Here is a 22,514-nt window from a genome sequence, read left to right as displayed (position 1 = left end):
GGTACAAATCATATGTCTTATCAGAGTTGTCTAGGTCTGCTTCTTTGTGTTTTATTTTGAGGATGGATTTTCTTCCCCTTAAGAGGACAGCGGTAATTATTTTGGTTTAAATATTCCCATCCTGCTTTCCTGTGGTCTATAAATGACTTAATGAAAGAGAACTGGTAACTACAAGTAAGATTTGTGACAGAAAATTCTACAGATAATTAAAAACTGCTTTTGACTAATGTTATTCTATAGTCTGTTCAACAAATTTTACTCCTAAGTGGTTACTTATGTATGAATGAAGACTACCAAATAATATGCTAATGCAAACGATGAGAATCGATGTGGAAGGATAAATTTTAGGGTTTGAAAGGACTGCCATCTGGTTCAAAAAATTTAGGGAAAAGAAGATTAAATTAGTATGTCAGCCCATAATAATCTCAGTATTTGAGTATGAAAGCACAAAGTGCCAATTAATATATTTAACAGCCCTGAGACCTAGTTCAATGGGTTGCAGGATAGTGCTGAAGAAAATGTACTTCAAGTTTATGCTCCAGGGAGAATAGTTCTATAAAACTTTGCTCATTGTCCAGGCCACAGATTATACCCCTAAGCACACTCAGTACTCTTATGAGTGAATACCATCAGTAGAAGAGGCTCTGATAAAAATCAAAATGTGTAGTAGATCAGTGTAACTATTGGCCAGACCACCCTTTGTCCTCAGCGGTATAGTTTCCTTGTAACAAGGACATCATTTTGTCATTTTAAAGTCTCAATTAGTTTAATATATTTGGGGCCTAAGTATGGAGCTGCAGGGCAGAGCTAGGGACTAAAGCATAAGGAAACAGGTTCATAAATATGGCAGCATTAAAGCAGCTAAATCTAGAGCAAGGATAGAAGAAGAAAGAAACTTGACACTTCTTGAGAGTATAGAAGAACTTGAGGAAGGCTAATATAATTAAAGTGAAATAATAAGAAACAAGTATAACCTAAAAGTTTATAGAGTAATAGTAATCAGAGTAGTCTGATGTGTGTTGATGAATGTTTTTAAAAGTAAAAAGAGTAGTATTACTCCTATAGAGCCTTAGGTTTGAGAAATCTATTTTAGATAGTTTTATCATTATAATTTCAGTCAGCCTGATTTTACTGTTAAGGGTATGTCCCTATATTCCCATTATTTTTTAAAAGTCAGTTTAAACTCATTGTCTTAGGAAAACTAGCCTGAGACCTTTAGAGTGAGCCACAGAGCTGATATGGCAAGTCCCAGTAAGTCATATACGAATGAACTCATGCAACCAATTTTCCTATTGGGCTAGGCAATAACAACAACAACAACAAATACATTCCCATATACCTATTTGAGGAAGGGAATCACAGAACAACCATGGCTCACTTTTTTTTTCTATTGCTTTTTCACTTACCTCAAAGGGTTTTACATTGAGTCGTCCCGTCTTATTCAATGAGGTACGTCTTTCTCTCTTTAACTGTCCTACAGTAGATGTGTCTGAGGAATAACTTCTACTTATTGATGCTCTTCTCAGTTCTGCTATGTTATGTCCAGTGTTTTTTAAACATTCCACCTTAAGTTTCTCAAGAGGTTGAGTTTTTACAGAAATTACTGCTAAATGTTCTGAGATAATGTTTGGATCTATTTTGAGTGGTTTATTCCCAACATGTGGAACTATTTTAATTGTAGAGTCCTCTACAATTGGATCTTTATTTGACTCTTCTTTATCTAAGTCAGGGATCACTTTAGCATGCTCTTGTGCCTTTTGAACAATTCTGTTAACGTCTAGATCTCCGAAGAGACCAGCATTTGAATTCTTTGGACTAACTGTATCTAAGGGAAAATTTGAAACTTCATTAATAATTAAACTGGCCACTTTTTTAGGGAAAACTCCATTTGTACTTTTTATATCATAATAAAGATCTTTATGGGTTCCAGGTTGTTGTAGTACATTACTATAAATAGAATCAATAACCTGAGAAATCATTTCTATACTTTCTGGATTTAAAAAGTGTTCTTCAGAATCAGCAGCAGCAAGATTAATATTACTCTTAGAAATTTCAGCTGTCACAGATTTTGTCAGTTGAGATGCAATTTTATTTAACTCAGGCTTTGATAAGTTTTTTGCATGTTTGCTTGAGGCACTTGGCAACCTTACTATTTTAGCCAAGAACAAAGCCAATCCTTCCTCTAAAAGCGTGGCATCTAACACACAACTTTTTTTGGATGAAGACTTTTCCTGGGACTTAAATTCATCAATCATTTTGATCACTTTTTCCGTAATTTTGATAGCTTCCAGAGCTAATTCTGAACTTGATAATTTTTCCTCTACTTGAGGTTGAAATTTAGAATTGGAAATTTCTTTCACCAATAAAAAACCTATTATATCAGAGAGGATATTACTCTTACCCATTAAATCTTTAAATATAGAAATGTGTGAGCCAGAGTGCTTTAAAATACTGGTATAAACAGAATTAACTACTTTTTCAATGGTTTCATTGTCAGCTAAAGGTACAGTAGGCAATTCCTTCGCTGGTGATACTTTAATCTTACTTTTGGAGATAAATTCTTGTATTGAATTTAATATTTTTGAGATCATTTTTTGAATTTCAGTTTCTAGGGATTTGGGTCTTTCATTATCTACTTTTGGAAACATAGATAAAAGCTTCAATAAAAATTTTACAGCAATTTCTTCTATTATGCTATAAGGCAGTATACAAGCATGTGATGGTTGAGGCTGGGGAACATCAGCAGTTTGGATAACATCTTTAAGAATATTTTCAACAACATTGTCAACTTCTGCACACTGATATGGAGTTAGCTCTCCAGAAAAGTAGTTCTGCAACTGATTGCCAGTCACTTCTTGTAGAATTAAGTCAACCATGGTTTCTGAAAGAATTCTACATCCACTGGTTGCACAATTTTGTATAATCTCTTGTGATCCAAACTGTGACAAGAGATTATTATAGAGCAACTGAACCACTAATTGAATAATTTCATCATCATTGGGATGTAAGGATTCCACATACTGTATAATCATATTTTCATTTTTGGAGATCTCTGTTGTAACTGTAGTTAATAACTTCATTTGAAGGAAATCTAGTTCTGTGAACCAGTTGCCCTCAGATGTTTCTGCTTCGGTGTTGGATACTGTTGGGAAAATTTTAGATGAAAGAGCATAAATCACATTCTCTAAGAATTCATGAGGCAGCATGATGGTATATGGCAATGATGTTTGACATTCTTTGCTGGCTGTTTGAGCCACCTTTTGGACCTTTTTAACAACATCCTTAGTTTCCAGAGGCAAACATGATGAAGGTGGAAACTCATCACATGGTATCAAATTTAGCTTATGTTGAAAAATTTCACTTATCATTGCACTAGTTAGTCGTCTTGCTAAATTTCCCCCATTACTCTTTATATTCTTACAAATGGAGTCTTGAGATTTATATTCCTTCAAAATATTGCACACAGAGGAGTGAACGACTTTGTTGACCAATGTTTTATCAATTGATATTTTATCTAGGAAAAGTATCTTACTTGAAGAGGGTTTTTCAGTCATATTATGCATATTATCCACAGTTATTTTCTTGATGTTGGATGGTGCTTTATCTATATTTGATTCTTTATGACTGGGAGGTTCTTTAGGAACTGATGACACTTTATCTACGGGTAGAAAAAACTGATTTTCCTTATCTGGCCTAAATACCTTAATTTGAGCATCTGAAAACTCCTTCAACAGTGAATCAATAAGTCTCATAGCGGTGTCATAGAGTTCAGCTTGATTTTCATCATCACTTACATTTTGACATCTATCATATGTTTGTGTTTCTGGTGAGGAAGAAAAGACCAATTTGTTAACCATTTCGGTGATAACATCTTCTAAAAATTTAGCAGGAAAAATTGCAGGTTCACTTTTTGGTGGGTACTGAGGACTGTCTGATTTACTAGGTTCCTTTTTAATATCCTTAACTTTTATTTTCTCTTTTTCTCTTTTTTCCCCTCTCTCTTTCTCTTTCTCCCTCTCTTTTTCTATTTCTCTTGCTTTCTCTTTTTCTTTTTTCTCTTTGGCAGGGAGATTTTTGTTAATTGACAGGTATAAATCCTTTGTTGAAATGGACTGTGCAAAATCCTTGCCAACCTCTTGAACTAGAGGCAATGGGAGACTTTGTCGTTTTGAATCATCTGCTGATTTTTGAGAATGATCTATTCCTAAGATATTATCATAAATATTTTCAATGACATTTTGAATACATTTATAATCTGAGCACTGTCCTTCCTTTATATCTATTTGAGCTGGAGAGTCTTTCCTCTCCTCATCATTTGGCTTTTGGGCAACTGTTTTCTCTGTTGTTGTCTTTGTATTTCTTGCTTTGGTTGTCAAAGAAGCTAACTGAAAGGGCTTGTCTTTTTTTAATGAATTTTCTCCTGTTTTGTCCATCTCCTTCTCAATGTCTATTGCAAAATCTGGTCCAAGTATTCCCTTTTCACATTCTGTACCATCAGTAGCTACTAGAAATTGTGTGTGTACCTCCTTACCTTGCCCCTCCTTATTTGAAGGTGATATGCTTTTCTTCTCAATTTCATTATTTTTAAGTGTTCCCTTCAAATACGGCTCCTGTTTATCTTTACTTTTCACACTAGTAGTTGGAGAAGTAACTTCTGATACATTATATTTTTGAATTGGAATTCCCATTTTATTTTCATTCTCTTTCTTTTTATTTGCCACATCTGCAGCTGACTCTGATAACAGGTTAACCATATTGCTTTTCATAAATCTAGTTACAGAGGTAACTATTGGATCTTGGATGTCACCTTTTTTCATTGATGTCTCCTTAGTTTTGAAACTTTTCTTTTTACTCATTTCACCTCTATCTATTTCCAAAATGTCCAACACATTTTTCTGGTCTGAGGTTAGAGATGTGTGTTTATATGATTGTTCTGGTAAAGTAAGTTGGTTCCCTTTTAAGCATCTGTTTATCTGTGTAGAGGTTTTCTGTGGAAGGTGTTTAACCCTTTGGGTGATGTTATCTGGATTTAGAAATGAATAGAAGGTGGAAGACCAGTCTCCTGAAAAAAGTGGTTGAATCTTGAAAGCAGAGATGGCCTTCTGGGCTGAAGCAGCAATCATATCTGTAACAATGTTATTTTTATCATCCTTCTGAATAGCATTAGATCCATACTTTCCTATGAACTGATCATACACAAAATTGGATATCTTATCAACTGTCTCTTTATCAATTGGTGGAAAAGAAAAAATTTCTTCAGCATTTGGTAGAACTTTAATTTCACTTTTCCTAAATTCTCCTATCAGAGAGTTTGCAAATTTTATAGCCAAGCTCACAATGTCTGGCTCTGGTGTTTCTTTTTTCTTAGAATCTTCAGTAGTACTTGGAAGAGAGTAAAACCTGTGAACAAGGTCAACAATTGCATCTTCCAAAAATGTAGCTGAATATAGAGAAAGCTGTCTCTTTTTTTTACCAGGTTTAGTATGTACAGAGACATGGTCATAATTAGATAAGTTATTGGAAGATGATTCTTCACCATGTAAAAATGGCCTCAGATGATGATCCATGATTTCCTTCATAATGAAGCCAGCTATTTTACTAGGAAATGAGCCTCCTTTTTTGTCTGCATCTTTCTGGACTTCAGCTTGAAATTCAGATTTTTTCAAAATATTATTACATATAGAGTAAACCAAATTCTCAATCACTTCTAATTGCATACTCTCTGCATTCTCCTCTGCCATACCAAGAAGGATCTCATGTTCAGAAATTTCTTTGATAATTTCATCAGTTAATTTTGATGCTGCATCCACAAACTCATAATCTGGTGAAACCTCTTCCTCTTGTAGTTCACTTTCAGTGTCAGTTGAAAGGAAGATACGCACTAGAAGCTTGTAAACCATGTCTTCTAAAAGAGAACGTGACAGCACAGTAATACATAGTGGCAAGGCATGGCTATCTCTCATGATGACATTGAGCACATTTCTGATGATTTTATCAGCTTGAGGGGAAGAGTAGGAAGAAGATACTAATTCTCCTGAAACTAATGACTGCACCTGATAATCATATATTTCTTCCAAAAGCAAATTATATATTTTTCTCCCAAAACAAGCTGCGTCACTTTGTATAGCCCTATATATTTGAATCAGAGATTTATATTCATTTAATATTTTTTCATAAATTAGGTTGACTGTTTTTTTAACCATTTCTTTATATCCTTCTGAAAAACACATATCATCATCAAAGTTATCTGAAACTAAAATCTCCGATGTGGTGAACTCCAGAACAATTGATTTTACTGATGTTGTAACAATGCCAGTAATTTTGTCTTTTACTGTATCTGGGTTTTCAGCAGCCAAGACATTATGTGAAAATGCATAAAGAAGTTTACATAAAAGTTCAGAAATTACTTCCTCCCAAAAGACAGCTGAATTCACAATGAAAGACAACTCCTTTTGTTTAGGATCTACTACTTTCTGTTTGTAAGTTTGATCAACTGCGGCTGAAAGGAGAGTTTTATCTCCAGATAAAAATAACTGAAGATGATGGTTAAAGATTTCTTTTATTATAAAACTTGCTATTTTTGAAACAGGTATATTACTTATATCTTTTTTATCTTCTGTAAGAGACTGGAATATATTTGAATAGGAAAGATCAGCATAAATGGAATTAACCATGGATTGGATATCTTTTTCTGAAATCATACTATGTTTTTCATTCCCATATTTAATAATACATATTGAATGTTTTGAAATTATTGACATGATTTCATTTATTAGTTTTATTACTGTATTACTTAAGTCTGATTGAGAAGTATTTGGGTGTTCTGTACTGGAGGCCAATGGACTCATCTGAGATATAAGCTGAGACACAATTTTTTCCAAATGAATATGTGATAACATAGTAGTATATATTGTTGAAGCCTGTCTTTGGAATCTTGATTTAGTAATGTCACATTGAACTTTCTTTATCAAAATATCAGTACTAAGTTTGGATTGTGATCCAAATGGAAATTTTTCTATAAGATTTGGATGAATTTGGAAATCAAAGGTTTCGGCTAGGATGGTTTTAGTTATCCTTGCAGCCAGTGTCTTTGTGTCATTTAGAAAATCTTTATCAGGCATCATATCCATTTCATATGCTTGCACAACTTTGCTGTACACCATGTCAATAATGTTTTTGACTACACCTCTCTCCACTGGAGGCAAACATAAATTTTCCTCAGCATTCTCTAAAATGCTAACTTGGGCTTTTGAGAATTCCTCTGTTATGAACTGTATGAGTTTTTCAGCTTTATCAAACAGTTCATCTTCTGAATCTGTTACTGATTTTGTTTGTACAATGTCTAACACCCTGTGGAATATCTTGCTTAAAACCCCAGAAATCACACCTTCCAAAAAAGTTGAGGAATAAACACTGGCATAAAACCACTGCCTTTTCTCATCACCAAAATATGTATATGATGAAGAAGGTAATGACTTTCTGTCCACAAATAGCTGAAGATGTTGTTGACAGATATGTTTAATGATAAAACCTGCTATTCTGTCAATAAAAACATCATTACTGCTTGTGATATTTTGCTCAACTGATTCTTGAGACTCAGAGTTTGAAATATTTTTGAATACTGAGTCCACAAGGTGCTGAACATTGTCTTCTGAATAAACAAACTTGGTTTCTTCATCTTTTGAAAATCGAATTTCATGTTGGGAAATTTTCTTCCTAATATCACTGATTATATTTGAAGCAATTTCATTGAAATTAACTTTTGATCTATCTTTTGGAGTTTCTCTGTTTGCAACAATGCTAGGTGCAGAAGGGAAAATTCTAGATAATAGTATTCTGATCATGTCTTCTAAAAATGTGTATGGCAGCAAGGTGTTATATGGAGATAAACTCTGACTTGGCTTGGTAGACCTACTGATGTTACTAAGAACATCTTGAGTGATATTCTCAGTTGTTGAAATAAAATATGAAGAAGATGACAAATCCCCAGAAAACAGTGGATGAAGAAGGTAATTTGAAATAGCTGCTACAACTAAGTTGGTAATTTTTTCCACAAAAATATCGCTGTCTTCAGACTCTTTATCAACCTCAGGGTCCAATACATGCTGTTTTAAAACATTTCTATAAACTGAGGTGACGAGTTCATCCACAATATCTGTATCTTCAGAGGGGTAAGACTGTTCTTTGTCATTATATAGAATGTGAATTTTAGCTTTGTCAAAATGGCTATTTACTGAACTTACTATTTTTTGAGTCATGTTTTCCAGCTCAATTTCAGTGTTATGCTTTGGACTGAAAATTTTTGATAAAACTCTGGCAACAATTTCCCCTACAAATGTCTTAGGGTAAATACCTGAGGGTGATGGTGTCTGGGGTCTGTGTGACTCTATGACTTCACTGAGAACCTGTTTAACCATATTTGATATTGTATCCAATGGAGTCTTTGGACGAGGTAAACCTTCTCCACACAAAAATCGTTGAAGATGATTTTCAATAATCTCTTGGATAATAAAACTGGCTATTTGGTCAACCATAATTGGGCTTCTGCTGACTATACTTTTCTGTATTGAAAGAAGAGAGTCAGATGTTTGCATAATATTTCTATAAACAGAATCCACCATCTTCTGGAGGTTTTTTCCTGTACATAGATATTGATTATCATATATAGTGAACCAAATTTTATGTTTTGAAATGGCTGATATAACCTTATTTATTATACAGGTAGATGTTTCATTAAAATCTGAACTCATGAAATATTTTTTTCCCAAAGAGGACGCCTTACTGGGTGGAGAAATGAGTTGAGATAAAAGTCTTCTGATGATATCTTCTAAAAATGAGTGTGATAACATGGTGCTATAGCCTGCTGAAGACCTAGCTTGGGAAGTAAATTCTCTCAGGTTGTTTTGAAGTTTCTGTAATATAATTTCAGCATTGAGAGGGTAGTATGAATTATGTAAGGGCTTTCCCCTGAAGCAAGATGGGAGCTGGTAGTCCAAAATCTCTAATAATATGCTATTCGTTATTTGTTCTGCTATTGAAGTACTGTCACATGCCAGATTACTACCACAGGTCATTTTCAACTTATATTGCTGTAAAACATAATAATAAACTGAGTCAACAATCCTACTAAAAGTTTCTTTATAGATTGGTGGAAAACACAGCCTTTCTTCAGAATTCCCTAAAACAGTGACCCTTGCCTTATTAAACTCATTCACTACATTGTTGACAAATAATGCATTCATCTCATTGAGGTGGGCGTCAGTGATATTTTCACTTTTGCCCCACAGTGAAATAGAGAGGTTAAAAAACAGTTCTGAAATTATGTCCTCTAAAAATGTGGCTGAATAAACACCCGTATTCATATCTCCTGGACATAGCTTATTATGGAGGGCTATTGTATCCATATCCTTTGTTCCCTGTCTTTTAAGAGGTGACACATTAGCAAAATTTACTGAATACTTCTTGCCAAATGGTGCTTGTATTTTGGAGTTAACTACACTGAGATTATTCAGGGGTCCTGTCAAAGCATTGCCATCATAACTCGTGAGTCCTAAAGAACCTTTACCTTGTCCTAATTCTGTTAACTCTGGCCTTTTTGTTTTTATGAAACTAGACTGTATTTCTCTCGTTCCATACTTCAAATGCTTGTTTGCAAAAGGTGGACTTTGGGGGAGTTGTATACTGTGACATAATTTATCCATCAATGATTTAACCAAGCTGTGGGAAAGAACAGTAAGAATAGAGTCTGATGACAGTAAATCTTGATCCATTTCTGCCAGATTTTCCAAAACGTCTGACATATAATCCCCTTGAAATTGTTCACAGTCCATCGTTCTCTTACAGTAATCAAATTCTTCATCTTGTACACTTTGAAGTATTTTTAAAAGTTGACATTCTTCTGCTGATATCTCTTCAGAAAGAGGGCTATTATCAAGAAAGACAGAGTTTGTGCATTTTTCTAAAAGTGTTCTAATAAGTTTCTCACACACAACATTGAGAAGGAAAACTGATTTGGGGGTAAGCCCTAAGTTATTTCCAAGTATGTTATTACATTGCCGATCATTTGATGATGAGAAAAATATTCTTGCTTTTTTATCAGCATCCATAGCCTCATCTGGCTGTTCATCTGGTAAAAATAAATCCAAAACAATACTGAAAACTTTGTTGACTACTTCTTTGGATTCATGAGTTTTTAGGCTACCAGCCAGACTATCTAAGTTATGGGCCAGATAACTTAATTTATTTTTTTGAATGATATGATCAGTTTTGTGAGTAGATAATTCCCAGTCTCTGGAAGCTTTCTGTCTTTGCATGGTATTTTTTTTGTTGCAAATGGGCACACCGTTGCTTCTAAGCATGGAAAATGGTCTATTTCTTCCACTGTTTTCCAGGTGATGATTTAACCCTATTTCTTTGGACAGTACATGAATCACACCTAGTAAGAGATCCTGAAAGAGACCATCAAAGTCAGCAGCAGCTACTCCTGGGCAGCAAATGTACTTTCTTTTTAACGAAAACATTTGCTGTGCAATGTCAGTCTCTATGATGTTACTATTTAAAAGAATTTCAGCAATGATTTCAGAAATACTTAAAGCAAGTTCTCCAACAGAAATTGACCTACTCTCAAACACTTGAGAATCAATTGAAATAATTGTGTTAAATGCTGCATGGGAATCTTTCTCCTTTTCTCTGCTATCTGTGGTGCAATCAGAAATGCTTGAAATTAAATGGCAAATGACGGACTCAGTGAGATGTTCACAAAATTGACAAAGCGAAGAATCATTGTATATGCTTCTTAGAGGCTGTTTTGATTCATAGTTTTTTCTTGACAGTGGGGAAACAATAGATACCTCCTCACTGGAAACTTAAAAAAGAAAACATTACCATTTTAGCATGCATTAAGAGACATATGGAAAATTCTATATATTGGTAGTTATTTACATATGAATTTCACCTTTGGAACACCTCACTAAAGAAAAAGAAAAATCTAGTCAAGAAAGATATTGGGTTTTCTTCAGATACGTATGTTCCCACCTGTGGAATCTTAGTTTTAGCCATAAAGTTGAGAAAATAACCCTGAAGAATTCAAATCTCTAAGTCTAGTGCTGATACCTGTCTTGCTTAGATGGGTTAAGGTGCTTGAAGAAGCTGGAAATCCTGGGGCAGAGAAATGATTTCCAAGTGTGGTGTTACATCTTAACATGTCTGCAGTGATCTCTAGAGACTTCATATAATTATTTTTAAAATATTTTTAGTCAAACATATAATGTTATGTATTACTTTTAGGAAGCTAAAGAGTTGTGTTGCAATAACAACTTGACTGAAATAAAAGTGTGCTCACTTCAGAAAGGTTAGGGATGGACTGTAACATCAGCAGTACTTTAACCCCTAGATTAGTTTGTCACAAAGATGATGGGCCAACCCAGCCAGGCACAGGACTGTATTCTGCTATTCAACAGAGTACTGCAAATCATATACCTACTTGGTATGGCCAATTTCTTGGAGTGGTAGCCAGAGCTACATACTCTTTTTCACAAAACTTCCTCAGAATGTAATAACCTATTATACCTCTGCATGTGGAATCAGGCAAGACTCAGTGGAGAGGGGAGGCTTTAAGCTGAACTGTGACAGCTAGACAGGTTGTGGCCATGTTGAGATGAAGGGAGGGAGGAAAGAGTGTTCCATGTGGAAGGAACATGAGTGAAATCGCTGGAAGACCCCGGACATGTCTGGGAATAGAGAAGAGATATGATAGAAAGAGCCAAATACCAGTGGGAGGGAATCATGGATCTTCTCTTCTTTGCTTTGTTTTTCTTATTCTCTAAGTTCAATTAGGCTATGCTTAAAGAAATTCTACGTATAAGCTTGCAATTGCAGACACACAACTGTCCACCTTGAAATCATACCAGTTTTAAGTATAGGAAATGGCCTCATTGTGCAGGTACGTAGGACTGATAGTTTGTGTTCTGCAGTTTGAATGATGGGCAAGTGATGTATCTGGACTGGTAACATAGCAACTAATTATTGGCAACTAGAATTACTGATCCAGTTCAAGGCTATAATAGATTATTAGATTGAATTTTATGAACTTTCCAATAATAGGTTTTCACATATGAAAGTAGCTATCACATATGGTTCAACCTCTAGCATATACAGATAAGCATTTTTAAAAAGGGAATGAAAAAATATTGTTAAATATATGTTTAGAGTATTATACTTAAAAGGAATTTAATAACACTGGAATACAAGCAAAATAAGATGTTTAACACTACTGTTCTTATACACTGTAACTAATAATAGCAACGACTTCAACTGTACACATTAAAGTTGAATCACAACCTTCAGTTACCTGTACATTTGGTATGATTATAAAGAAGTCATGCATGAGAAATTTAAAAGATCTTTGGAACTCGTACCTCATGTTCAACCAAAATCCCCTGCTTTAATAAAGTCACAATTTCTCTCATCTGCAGATATGGAAAATTGAGAGACAGACCTTTTCGGATTCAAACCATATGAATGTTTACTTTTTTTTTTTTTTTAGTATCCTGATATATTAAGAAGTAATTAAATACCCTCCTTCTAAGGCTGTTTTCAGAAAAACAGTAAATGAAGCTTCTTGGACTGGATATCTTTTAAATATATCTATTTTTTCTAAATTATGCCCACTTTTAAATATATCTATTTTTTTCTAAATTATGCCCACCCTTGCTTACCTCTAGTTTCAAAGTTCTTGAAATATGTGACCACAGATGTGGTGACATGTCTTGCTACCAAATGAATTTCATTTGGACCCAGTTCATGATCAGCAAAAGCAATGACTTCAACTTCCTTCAGAGTCTTTATCTTCAGGTAACTCTTATTTTCCCGTTTTTGCATTAAAGAAAAATCTCCCCTGCTGGCTTCAGGTTTTTTATTTTCTTCTTCAGGTATACAACTGCTTCTTTTATCCCACATTCTATGCAAGCTTTTCTCCTCATTCTTTTGACCATATATTACAGACAAAGGGTTTTGCTTTGATACGAAAAATGGTTTCATTGTTTCTGTGCTCTCATTAATGTGTGGTTGACTTGGAAAGCCGTAGCTTGACAGCACAGTACTGACAATATTTTCTGCGGCTAAACAAATTTTGAGTGGAGAGACAGTTGTCTGAATTTGGTTTGGCTCAACAACTGGTTTGGAGATCTCATAATGAAACACTCTTGGATTTTCACCTTTTCTCATTTCCATGAATGACATGACTTGCTGTAATGCTGTTTCTGTGGATTCATTTGCTTTCTTTAACGGTTTTTGTAAGACACTCCCTTCAGGGAGGGAGCTATTTCCTTTCATAGCTTGAGCAAAATAGCCCAAGTCAGATTCCTTTGGGCTAAAGTCTTGTACTTTGTTTCTAGAACATGATGGTATGTTTTCTGAATCAGGCCTTTCCATTGGCTCTGAGCTTCTAATTGTGTCTTCTACAGAGGCTCTGGAATATAAGGGTAAACTTGATGAAGACTTATACTTTTTTTTCTTATCTTCCTCTGAATAAAACCCTAAACCTGGTACACTGCTTTGTGGAGGATGATTCCTGAATCTTACTTCCTTTAACTTTGACATGGGCATTTTCGTATTAGTTGCTAATTCAACCTGATTAACAATGTAGGTATTTTCTACTCCATGGAACAAACTTTCCTTTGGAAGGTTTTTGATCAGAGACTCATTGAAATGAGTACACTGGTCCATCAGTGTACCAATGATCTCACTTGCTGCAATATTTTCTTTCAATATGCTAATTGAAGATGGTTCTGCTTGGCTAATTTCTTTGTCCAGATTGCTCTTAATTATACCAAGCATGTCGCTGACAATATTAATGGCATATGTAAGTAACTCTGAATGGAATGAATGAACCTGTAGAAGGGTATTCTGTACATTTTCCTTGGAAATGACAGTACTTGACTTGGATTCATCAGAAAACTTTTTTAGTGGTTGTAATTTTGGCAACACCTTTTTGCTTAATAGTCTCTGTTGGACAGGAAAAAGGTTTTCTACAGGCATTTTCACTACTTCAGAAAACTCATATTTAGAGATATATTTAAACTGTAAGTCTACAAATGACTCTAACAGGTTTAAAACCCTTTCTACAATTTCTCGAACAATTTGGTTGCTAGAGCCCAAAGGACTTTGGTCTTCGGTTTTAGTGTTATATATTGATTCATTGCTGAGGCTGTCCTTGGTTAGAAAACCATATTTACTTTTAGTAGTAATGTGTTCTTTCCTACTTGCTGGAGTTTCTTTACCACGTGGAGTGGGCATTCGGGATAAAAGGCACAGCTGTAATTTTTCAAATAGCATTTCAACAATTTCCCTTCCAAACATATTAATTTGTGCTTTGGTGTCTTCAGCTCTCGTAGAAGCTCCCTTAAAACTACTATGAAACCTGTTTTCACAATCCTCAAGATGTGGCAAATTTAAAAGTGAAAAAGAATATTCTAATTCTTTTGCTTTTATTGAAATTTCAGTTAAACCATTTTCAGCTATCATCAAGAGCTTACATTTTTCATTTTCCATGTCATTTGATTCTGCTTGCCATTTGTCAAACATTTTTTTAAATATACCTTCTTTAGGAAAAATCTGTTCTAACTGTGAAGAAACATTTTCCAAGTAAAAACGTGCTTGTGGTTTGGCAAGAGACTCTGCGCCTTTATTCCCCTGTGAAAGTTTGGGATCATCCAGATGATAGAATATGATAGGATTAGCCAAATTTTGGTTATTTGTAGCATATAATCCTTGCAAAACCGTACTAACTATTTTATTTGCTGCCATGATTTGATCGGATGGTAAAGCTTTATCACTTACCATTGCTCTAATTTGCGTCACCTTTTCAAATTCTTTAACAGTTGTTTTCAGGATATTACTTATTATATCCTTGGCATACATTTTTAGTTCTGAAGTAGGCAACTTCACTTCCAGTAAGTTTTTGGCATCTCCCGTTGGTAGGATGTGTGGCAGCCCAATGGAAGTCTTGGACCAGATGTCTTTTGGAGTCTTCTCTCCAGGACCTAATTTAGTCTTGCTTTTGGCCTTAGTATAACTAGGTCCTAGGTGTGGTTTTGCTCTAAATTTAGGCAAAGGAGTAACTTTTGATCTTGCTTTTAAACTTGTTTTAAAACCTGGCTTAGGGTTGCCCTTAGGGCTCAGTTTAGAACTGTATAGACTTAGAGGTTGCAACTCAACAGAACAACCTTTATGGGACAGGGCCTTTTCTAGATAAAGTGAGACAAAATTTGTGATCTTATTGAGAACCATTTGGACTAAATCCTTCCCCACTTTTAATGGTGAACATTGTAAAAAAGTTTTTTCCAATAGAGAGACATTTTGACTGCCTGCATAAGGATAAACCTGTGGTAGCATATAGTTAGTGAGATTACTTCCTATTCCTGCTTTTGTAGCTTCTCTGATGCATGATGATTTCTTTGGTAAAATATTTTTGTCAGTTGCTTGTACTTTATTATTTTCATATAATGATGTCACAACTACAGAGTACATTCCCCCCAAAACGCTTTCAATTATGTCACTTGCTACACTGTTAATATGGGATTGAAAGAAGTTTTTTTGTTTTATGTCTAATGTTTTAATTTTAGAGCTAGACATAAAGTGGGGGATTTCATTAAATGAAGGCAAATGGCCTATGATTTCCATTATTCTTTGATACACTTTACTTAAAATTTCTTCCACTTCACTGAATAATGCAGTTCTTTCTTTTTGTTTTGATTCTTCATTTTTCGTAAATATTTCTTCTAGAACAATTTTCTGGCTTTCCCTTTCCGATGCCATTTGGTTTTGTTCTAATGGATACTTTGAAAACAGAGACAGTTTGGTTTGTGTTTCCTGAGCTCTTTGTCCCAGTGATATTTCATTTGATGCAGTTAGTTGTGAAAATAAGTTAGGATTGTCTTTTGAGTAAAAACTGATTTCCTTTACAGATCTTTTATTATATAATATCTTTAAGATACTGTTGACAATTTCACTCACAGTGGTGATTTCTTGGAATGAAATGTTGTTTGGATATGGATGCATCTTTTGGATTTTGAGGTCTAAGTCATTTTTAATCAGCTTCAAAATGGCACTGGCAATTATGTCAGCATATTCCTTAAGACTAGCATGTGATAGATGAATTGTAGATCCAAGTTTTTCTCTGTAACTGGCAAAAGTGAAATCTGTGAGCTCTTCACTGAGAACAGTTTCATTTGATATTTTCAGAATATTCACATTTGATTCCACCTGGCTTGATTCACGAAAGATGCTGTCATCTCGTCTACAGTTTTCCAGTTCTGGGCTCAGACATGACTTTTCTTTAGGCTGGAAATCAAGAGTAATTAACAAATCCATTCTTTCTGTGGTGAATGATTCTAACCGATTGAAAATAGTTTTAGTAATGAAGTCAGCACTTTCCTCACATGGGTCAGGAACAGATTTCGTGGGGTCTTCTTTCTCTACTATAGTTATATGAGTATCATTAGCATAAGCTGATTTCAGATTTTTTGAAGATGGAAAATGCCCTGTTTTTCTTTCACTTTTTGACTCCATAAGAAGAGGCTGTTGACACTCTGCTTTTGGAAACATATCACAAAAGGTCAGGGGCAATCTTGTAGAAGTAGGATCCTTTGAATTTATGCTAAGTATGACAGAACTGAGATTATGAAGAACACTATCTACTATATCATTGGATATCAAAATGACATCTGACTTAGGAACTGAAAAATTTGGAGGAATCTTATTTGCACCCTCAATGAACATTTCAGAATTTGCTCTGGAATTTTTGCCAGCTATGCTATATTTCAAAGCAGGTGTGGCAAATGTGAGATTATTCTGATACAGTATTTTTTCATAAATATCACATAAGATACTTTCAATGGTATCTTGTATTTGAAACTGAAGTACTTTTCGATACTCACCCTTAATAAACAGCTTTTCAATTATACCTTCTTGCTGATCTGAATTAATCTCTTTGTCAGAATTGTTTTTGTCACATTTTCCTTTAGATGATACAATATCTAACACTGTGTTAACAATCTGACTTGCAATACTTCCAGAAACCACAATGTTATGAGTTAAGAAAGAATTTTCCCTTTCTTTATCTAACTCATGTTTGATTCCTTGTAAAATTTTTCTGGCCACTTCTATTGCATATGTATTTAATTTATTCAAAGAGACTTGACATAATGAATTGGTCTTTTCTGACATAATATGATCCACTGAGCAACAGGAAAATTGATCATCAGAATACAAATCTTTGGCTGATAATGCTTTGCTTAATGTACTCTTATCCTGCTGAATAGGTAAAGCCATTGGAACTGTGAAGTTGATCTGGGGACAAAAGAGGGATTGTACTTTGGAAGTAGCAAAAGTTTCTAAACTTGTTAATATTGCCTGTACAATATCTTCAACTATGTTTACTTTAGCCTGTGTGTCAACATTGAATCTGGAATGAAGAGTATATGGGTTCTTGTTTGGCACAGTGATGGAGGGCTTTCCTCCTCCACTGGTGTGTTCATGAAAAGAAACATTTGTTGAAAAGGTGATGGTCTTATACCTGTTTTCGCTTGCATTTCTCCCTGTTATAGCAGCTGAATAAAGTTTATCAAACACAGTTCTAACAATATCACCTGCCACTATGGTTACATCTGCTTCAGACATTATCATTTTATCTATAAATTGAACAGATGTTTGAGCAACTGTCTCTTCAACATTGTGAGGGATGCCACTTAAATAGGAATGGGAGAGAGAAAGCACATTTAATTGACTGACCAAAGCACTTTGAAAAATTTCATTCAAAATATTTCTTATAATGGGAACAATTGGAGATTTCTGTGGTTCTTTGAGTTTCACTTCAATTTTGTTTAAGGTTCTTTCTAGAACACATTGTTGAAGAGAATCTGATTTAGTTTCTTCTCTAAGTGATCTTCTCTCTCCAATGGATTCTCTCTCTGTATTTGCAGCATCTTCTAGAAATGAATCTGATTCAACTCCACCAGGAAGAAAATTTCCATAGGTTGGCCTGTATCTATAAGCTTGAATGCCTCTCTCTTCAGTTTCAGTTTCATTAAGCATATCTGAGGATACTGCATCTAAAATTAAACTGACTATATTCTCAAGCATTTGTTTGTCAGGTGGTGGTGTTTCCATACTTGTCCTCAAATCTAATGAGTTCATATTTAATTCTGTTTGAATAGCTTTCAAAATAGCACTTGATACCTTCTTTGCATGCGTGTATAAAGCAGACTGCAATAGTTCTTCATGTGTGTCCGTGAAGACACTGGGACTTTCACATTCCAAGTCCATCTTACTGCTTTTTTTATTTCCATCATTGATAGACGCCTCCAGAGTTTCTAAATTTCCATTGGCAAACCCTTCTAGTTTAGCAAAAACCATATTAAGAATATCTGAAGCCACAGCTTTCAGTTTATTAGAATGAATTTCTTTTGTGCTCCCTGTTTTGGAAGACTTAGGAGCAATAGATTTTTCCTTGCTTTTAGTCATCTCTTTATTACCCTTCTGAACCATCCTGGAAACTATGCTGGAGATTATGTCAGTGCACTTGGCCATTTCCTCAATAATTGAAGTAAACAATAGGCTGTCAATATCAAGAGACTCGGAGACAGCTTTAAATCCTGAATTTACAGAACTACTATCCATGTCAACACTACATAATTTTGCAAGGATATATTCAAAAATTGTTGTGGAAATGAGCTGAACATTAGACTGCATTTCAGTGGCTGTTTGCTGATTCTCATTTGTCTTCTCTCTGCTTAGCTTACTACAAGATGGCTGACAGTAAGGGTGGATTCCTATGAGCTTGCATAACATTTCATAGAGTGTTTCCCCAATATTATCTAACACTTGCAATCTGGAATTCTCTTTGAGATCTTTTTCACTAATGACACTATGGAGAGCACATGGAGTAGCTAAAAATCTGTAAAAAGTTTTTTTATCCTGTCCACTTGGCAAAATGTTCCCTTTATCAACATTATCAGATCTGCATGACGTCATAGGCTTTGGATTATCTGAAGGGAGTGAAATATTGCTTTGATCTGAATGTCCACTTGATAATATTTCACAAATGCAAGTTAATAATGGAGATGCCATAATGTCATCACTGAGATTTGAGACAAGAGATTCTAATTTATCAGTGTCAGTAAAAAATCCTTTACCTGTAAGGGATTTGGTATGGTCTGTTTCCCTAAGATTTAAGTTTTTCATATTGAGTTCCAGTTCATTCTGGATAGCATGCAAAACAATGTTTACCACTTTAGTTGTATAAGTACGAAGTTGAGATTGTAATGAAGATTGCTCTGCAAGTGAAGGTTTGAAGCCCATTTGCAATTTTGGACAAATAAATAACTTCAGCCTTTTAAAAACTGCATTAATGATCTTATCAGTAATGTCATCTATAGGCTTAGGTTCACTTTCTTCAGATTTTAACAGGGAAGGCTTTGCAGGATCTACATCGAGTGAAGATAAATATTTCATTTTCTTTTCACTCTCGAACAATAATTTTAATGGCTTTTGATTTGGTGCTTCTTTGACCAGGTGGAGAGTGTCAGGACTCTCTAGAGAAGTTTGATGAACTGATGATGAAATGGAACTTTTGGTGGTATTGGGAATGCAGCTTGCCTTATGAAGTGTATTTAATATAGCATCTGTTATTTCTTGAGCCACTGCACTAATTTCTGACACAGAAAACATCTGGTCCATCCATTCTTGATGTGACAGTACTTGAGGTTTTTCTGAAACAAGAACTGAAGCCTCTTTGCCAGTTTTACTGTCTAAATGGCCAGGAAGAATAGAAGATATGTCCTTGAGCATTTCCTTTAAAATACTTTTAACTATGTTTTCTGAAGCCTTTTGTATTTGATGCTTTTGATCTTGGCTGAAAAACAAAATGTCTTTATTTAAACAGGGATTTTCCTTTAAAATTTTATTCTTAAAAAATGGTAGCTCAGTCTTTAACCTCCGATCATGAAATGCAATTTTCCTTCTTGAAGAAGCAGGCTTTGTAGGTTGTTTGCTATTTCTTTTGTATTCAGGACAAGTGTTTCCTTTTGTAAACCAATGCTCAGGAATCTGTTCTTGTGATTTTGCTTTTTCATCTTTAAAAGATGAATCAAGCACATTTTCCACAGTTTTGTCTATTTCTTCATTATCATCTTCAGAATAAAGGACCATGCCAGAAACATTAATAGGTGGAAATGGTCTTCCACACCCAGGACCATTAGATAATCTAGTGCCAGTGAGTCCGCACTTTACTTCAGTGTCAGAAGGACTTCTCAGTCTAGAATGTCTACATTTTTGATTATCTGCTTGTACTGGTTCCTGATGTAACTGAGTAAAGATATCATCGAGCAGCTTAAGGAATACTACTGTTTCATCAGATAGAATAAGTCTCTCATTGTTAAGTTCGGTTTGTACATGTCCTAGTATAGTGCTGATTGCTTCCTCTATATAGCCAACCAAAGAGGACTGGGAAAAAATATTTGACATTAAATTTTGTATTTCTTCTTTAACAATTAAATTAGCTGCATCAAGTTCAGCACTACATTTCTTTTTCTTGGCTTTTATAAGGCGCATATATGTTGGGTCTGCCATATGTTGCTGATAGGAAAGTTTAGCTGCATCTTCCAGATGAGGAAATTCATATTGCTTGCAAGATGCAAGAGTCATCAGCTTTTCTAAAATGGCATGCACCATATCCTCTGCAATATCACACATGGGTTCCACAGTATGAGGCAGTGAATCTATTAAAGGTTTTCCATATGATGGAGTGAGAGATTCTCCACTGGGTGTTAAGCTTGGTTTAATGTTGACTGACAAATCTTCTTGTGAAAATATCTGGATACATTTTTTCTCAACTGCAGACTGTAGCTTCTCAAGCATATTTTCCACGATCTCTGAAGCTACTGAGCAGATATCAGCATTAGAAACCAAGTCTCCTTTTTCAGGCTTACTTTGGTCAACAAAAACTTCAGCAGTAACAGAAGAGATAGAAGGAATGGCCTGTGTTAAAACAGACATTATTTCTTGAAAAATGCTTTCCAAAATCAATTTAGTTTCCCCTTTTAAGTGACACTTAAAGTTAACAAAAACATTCTTTAAACTCTTCATTTCATTCATGGCTTTTGTTTTTTGATCAGAAAACAATGGACTCTCTAAGCCATCTGTTTCAGTGGTAGCATCCTTTGATTTTTTTGTGCCATCTGTTTCAGTGGTAGCATCCTTTAATTTTTTTGTGCCCATTTCAAATGATGCTAGAAGGTGACTATCAGATTTACAACTTCTGAACTTAGGGTATGTATATATCATGCTTGTTTTATTATATTTGAGTTCAGATGTTATAGATTGTTCTTTAATGTGATATGTTTTTCCCACAACTGTTCTTTCCACATGGGCAGATGGTGGTTTTAAAGGTGTGGTTGGTCGCCTTACTGATATGCCAACTGCAAATGCACAGGGCTCTCCCTGAAATGTTTTAGTTGTTGCAGATGTGTAGCTTCCATATGTAAACTCTTCACTGCATGTGCTACAAAAACTCAAACTATCTGAAGAGAGGATGGAGTCATCACACACTGGGTATGCATTATTTTTCAACCTTTCTTCATACTTTGTGATGGCTGGGTATAATATACTGGTCACTGTAGCCACAACCCAGGTCATTATATTCTGAATTATGCTATTCAGTTCCCCAGAAGTTACCTGGAAAAGAGGCAAGCAGGAATGAAAAGAAAATCATGTTAACAACTTACTCTATTCTGGGACAGAGGATAACATTTAATTTTTTATGTGAAACAATGCATAACTTGATACCATCATCGTTATAAAAAGAACACAGTGAAAGAAAATCTATTTAGAATTTCAAATTAATTTCAAGTTGGTTTATTCTGTGCTACAGTAAAATACTTTTTGTATAAGTTTCCATTTGACTCCCATTCCCTCAGAAGTTCCCCCACACACATTTATTGCCAGGATAAATGAATTTCTGGTAAAAAAAAAAAAATCACTAACTTGCTATCCAGGCACATTACAGGCAAGTATTTTGGCAAGAAGAAACATGGTGTCTACAACCCAGCAAAAGTACTTTAAAATGAACCAGACTATTTCTAACAAAGCATTTCTCAAACAGATGCAGTCAAAACATTTGGGTGCCTTCAGAGGCATCTGTCTAGCTAAGATGTAAGGATGGAAAAGAAGCCATCTCTCCTCCCCTTCCCTGCTGCAGGGGTGAGCCTGTGATGTGTATATATGGAAATGACTACAGCTAATTGCTAAGAATCATTTGATAGGCAACAAAAAATTCATGCTTTACAGAGATTGAATGGCTTTGTATCCAACAAGAAAGTATCAGTGGAAGCTGTCTTAAGAAGGCTGAGAAACGGTGATGCACTGAGGGAACAAATGAATCTAGATTGAAGACAAGGGCAATCTAGAACTGAGTCTCAAAGAGTCAGGAGGGCTGAGCAAGAATAGGTGTTGAAGAA

General features: G+C 34.9%; 1 protein-coding gene across 1 annotated transcript in view; it reads right to left on the bottom strand.

Annotated features, from left to right (window-relative positions):
* Positions 1 to 22,514, bottom strand: part of FSIP2 (fibrous sheath interacting protein 2) — a gene marked incomplete at both ends in the record, with an annotated part of 126,543 nt that overhangs the window by 21,468 nt on the left and 82,561 nt on the right. Inside the window, 2 exons of the mRNA XM_081241752.1 lie at positions 1,407 to 10,864; positions 12,717 to 21,732. Coding sequence (XP_081097878.1) covers positions 1,407 to 10,864; positions 12,717 to 21,732 — 18,474 coding nt within the window. The remainder of the gene's footprint in view (positions 1 to 1,406; positions 10,865 to 12,716; positions 21,733 to 22,514) is intronic.

The sequence above is a fragment of the Mesoplodon bidens genome (assembly GCF_964165515.1).
Source record: "Mesoplodon bidens genome assembly, chromosome: 8".
NCBI lineage: Eukaryota > Metazoa > Chordata > Mammalia > Artiodactyla > Ziphiidae > Mesoplodon > Mesoplodon bidens.
The sequence above is the reverse complement of the archived record's forward strand: the minus strand, read 5'-3'. Positions and strand labels throughout refer to the sequence as shown.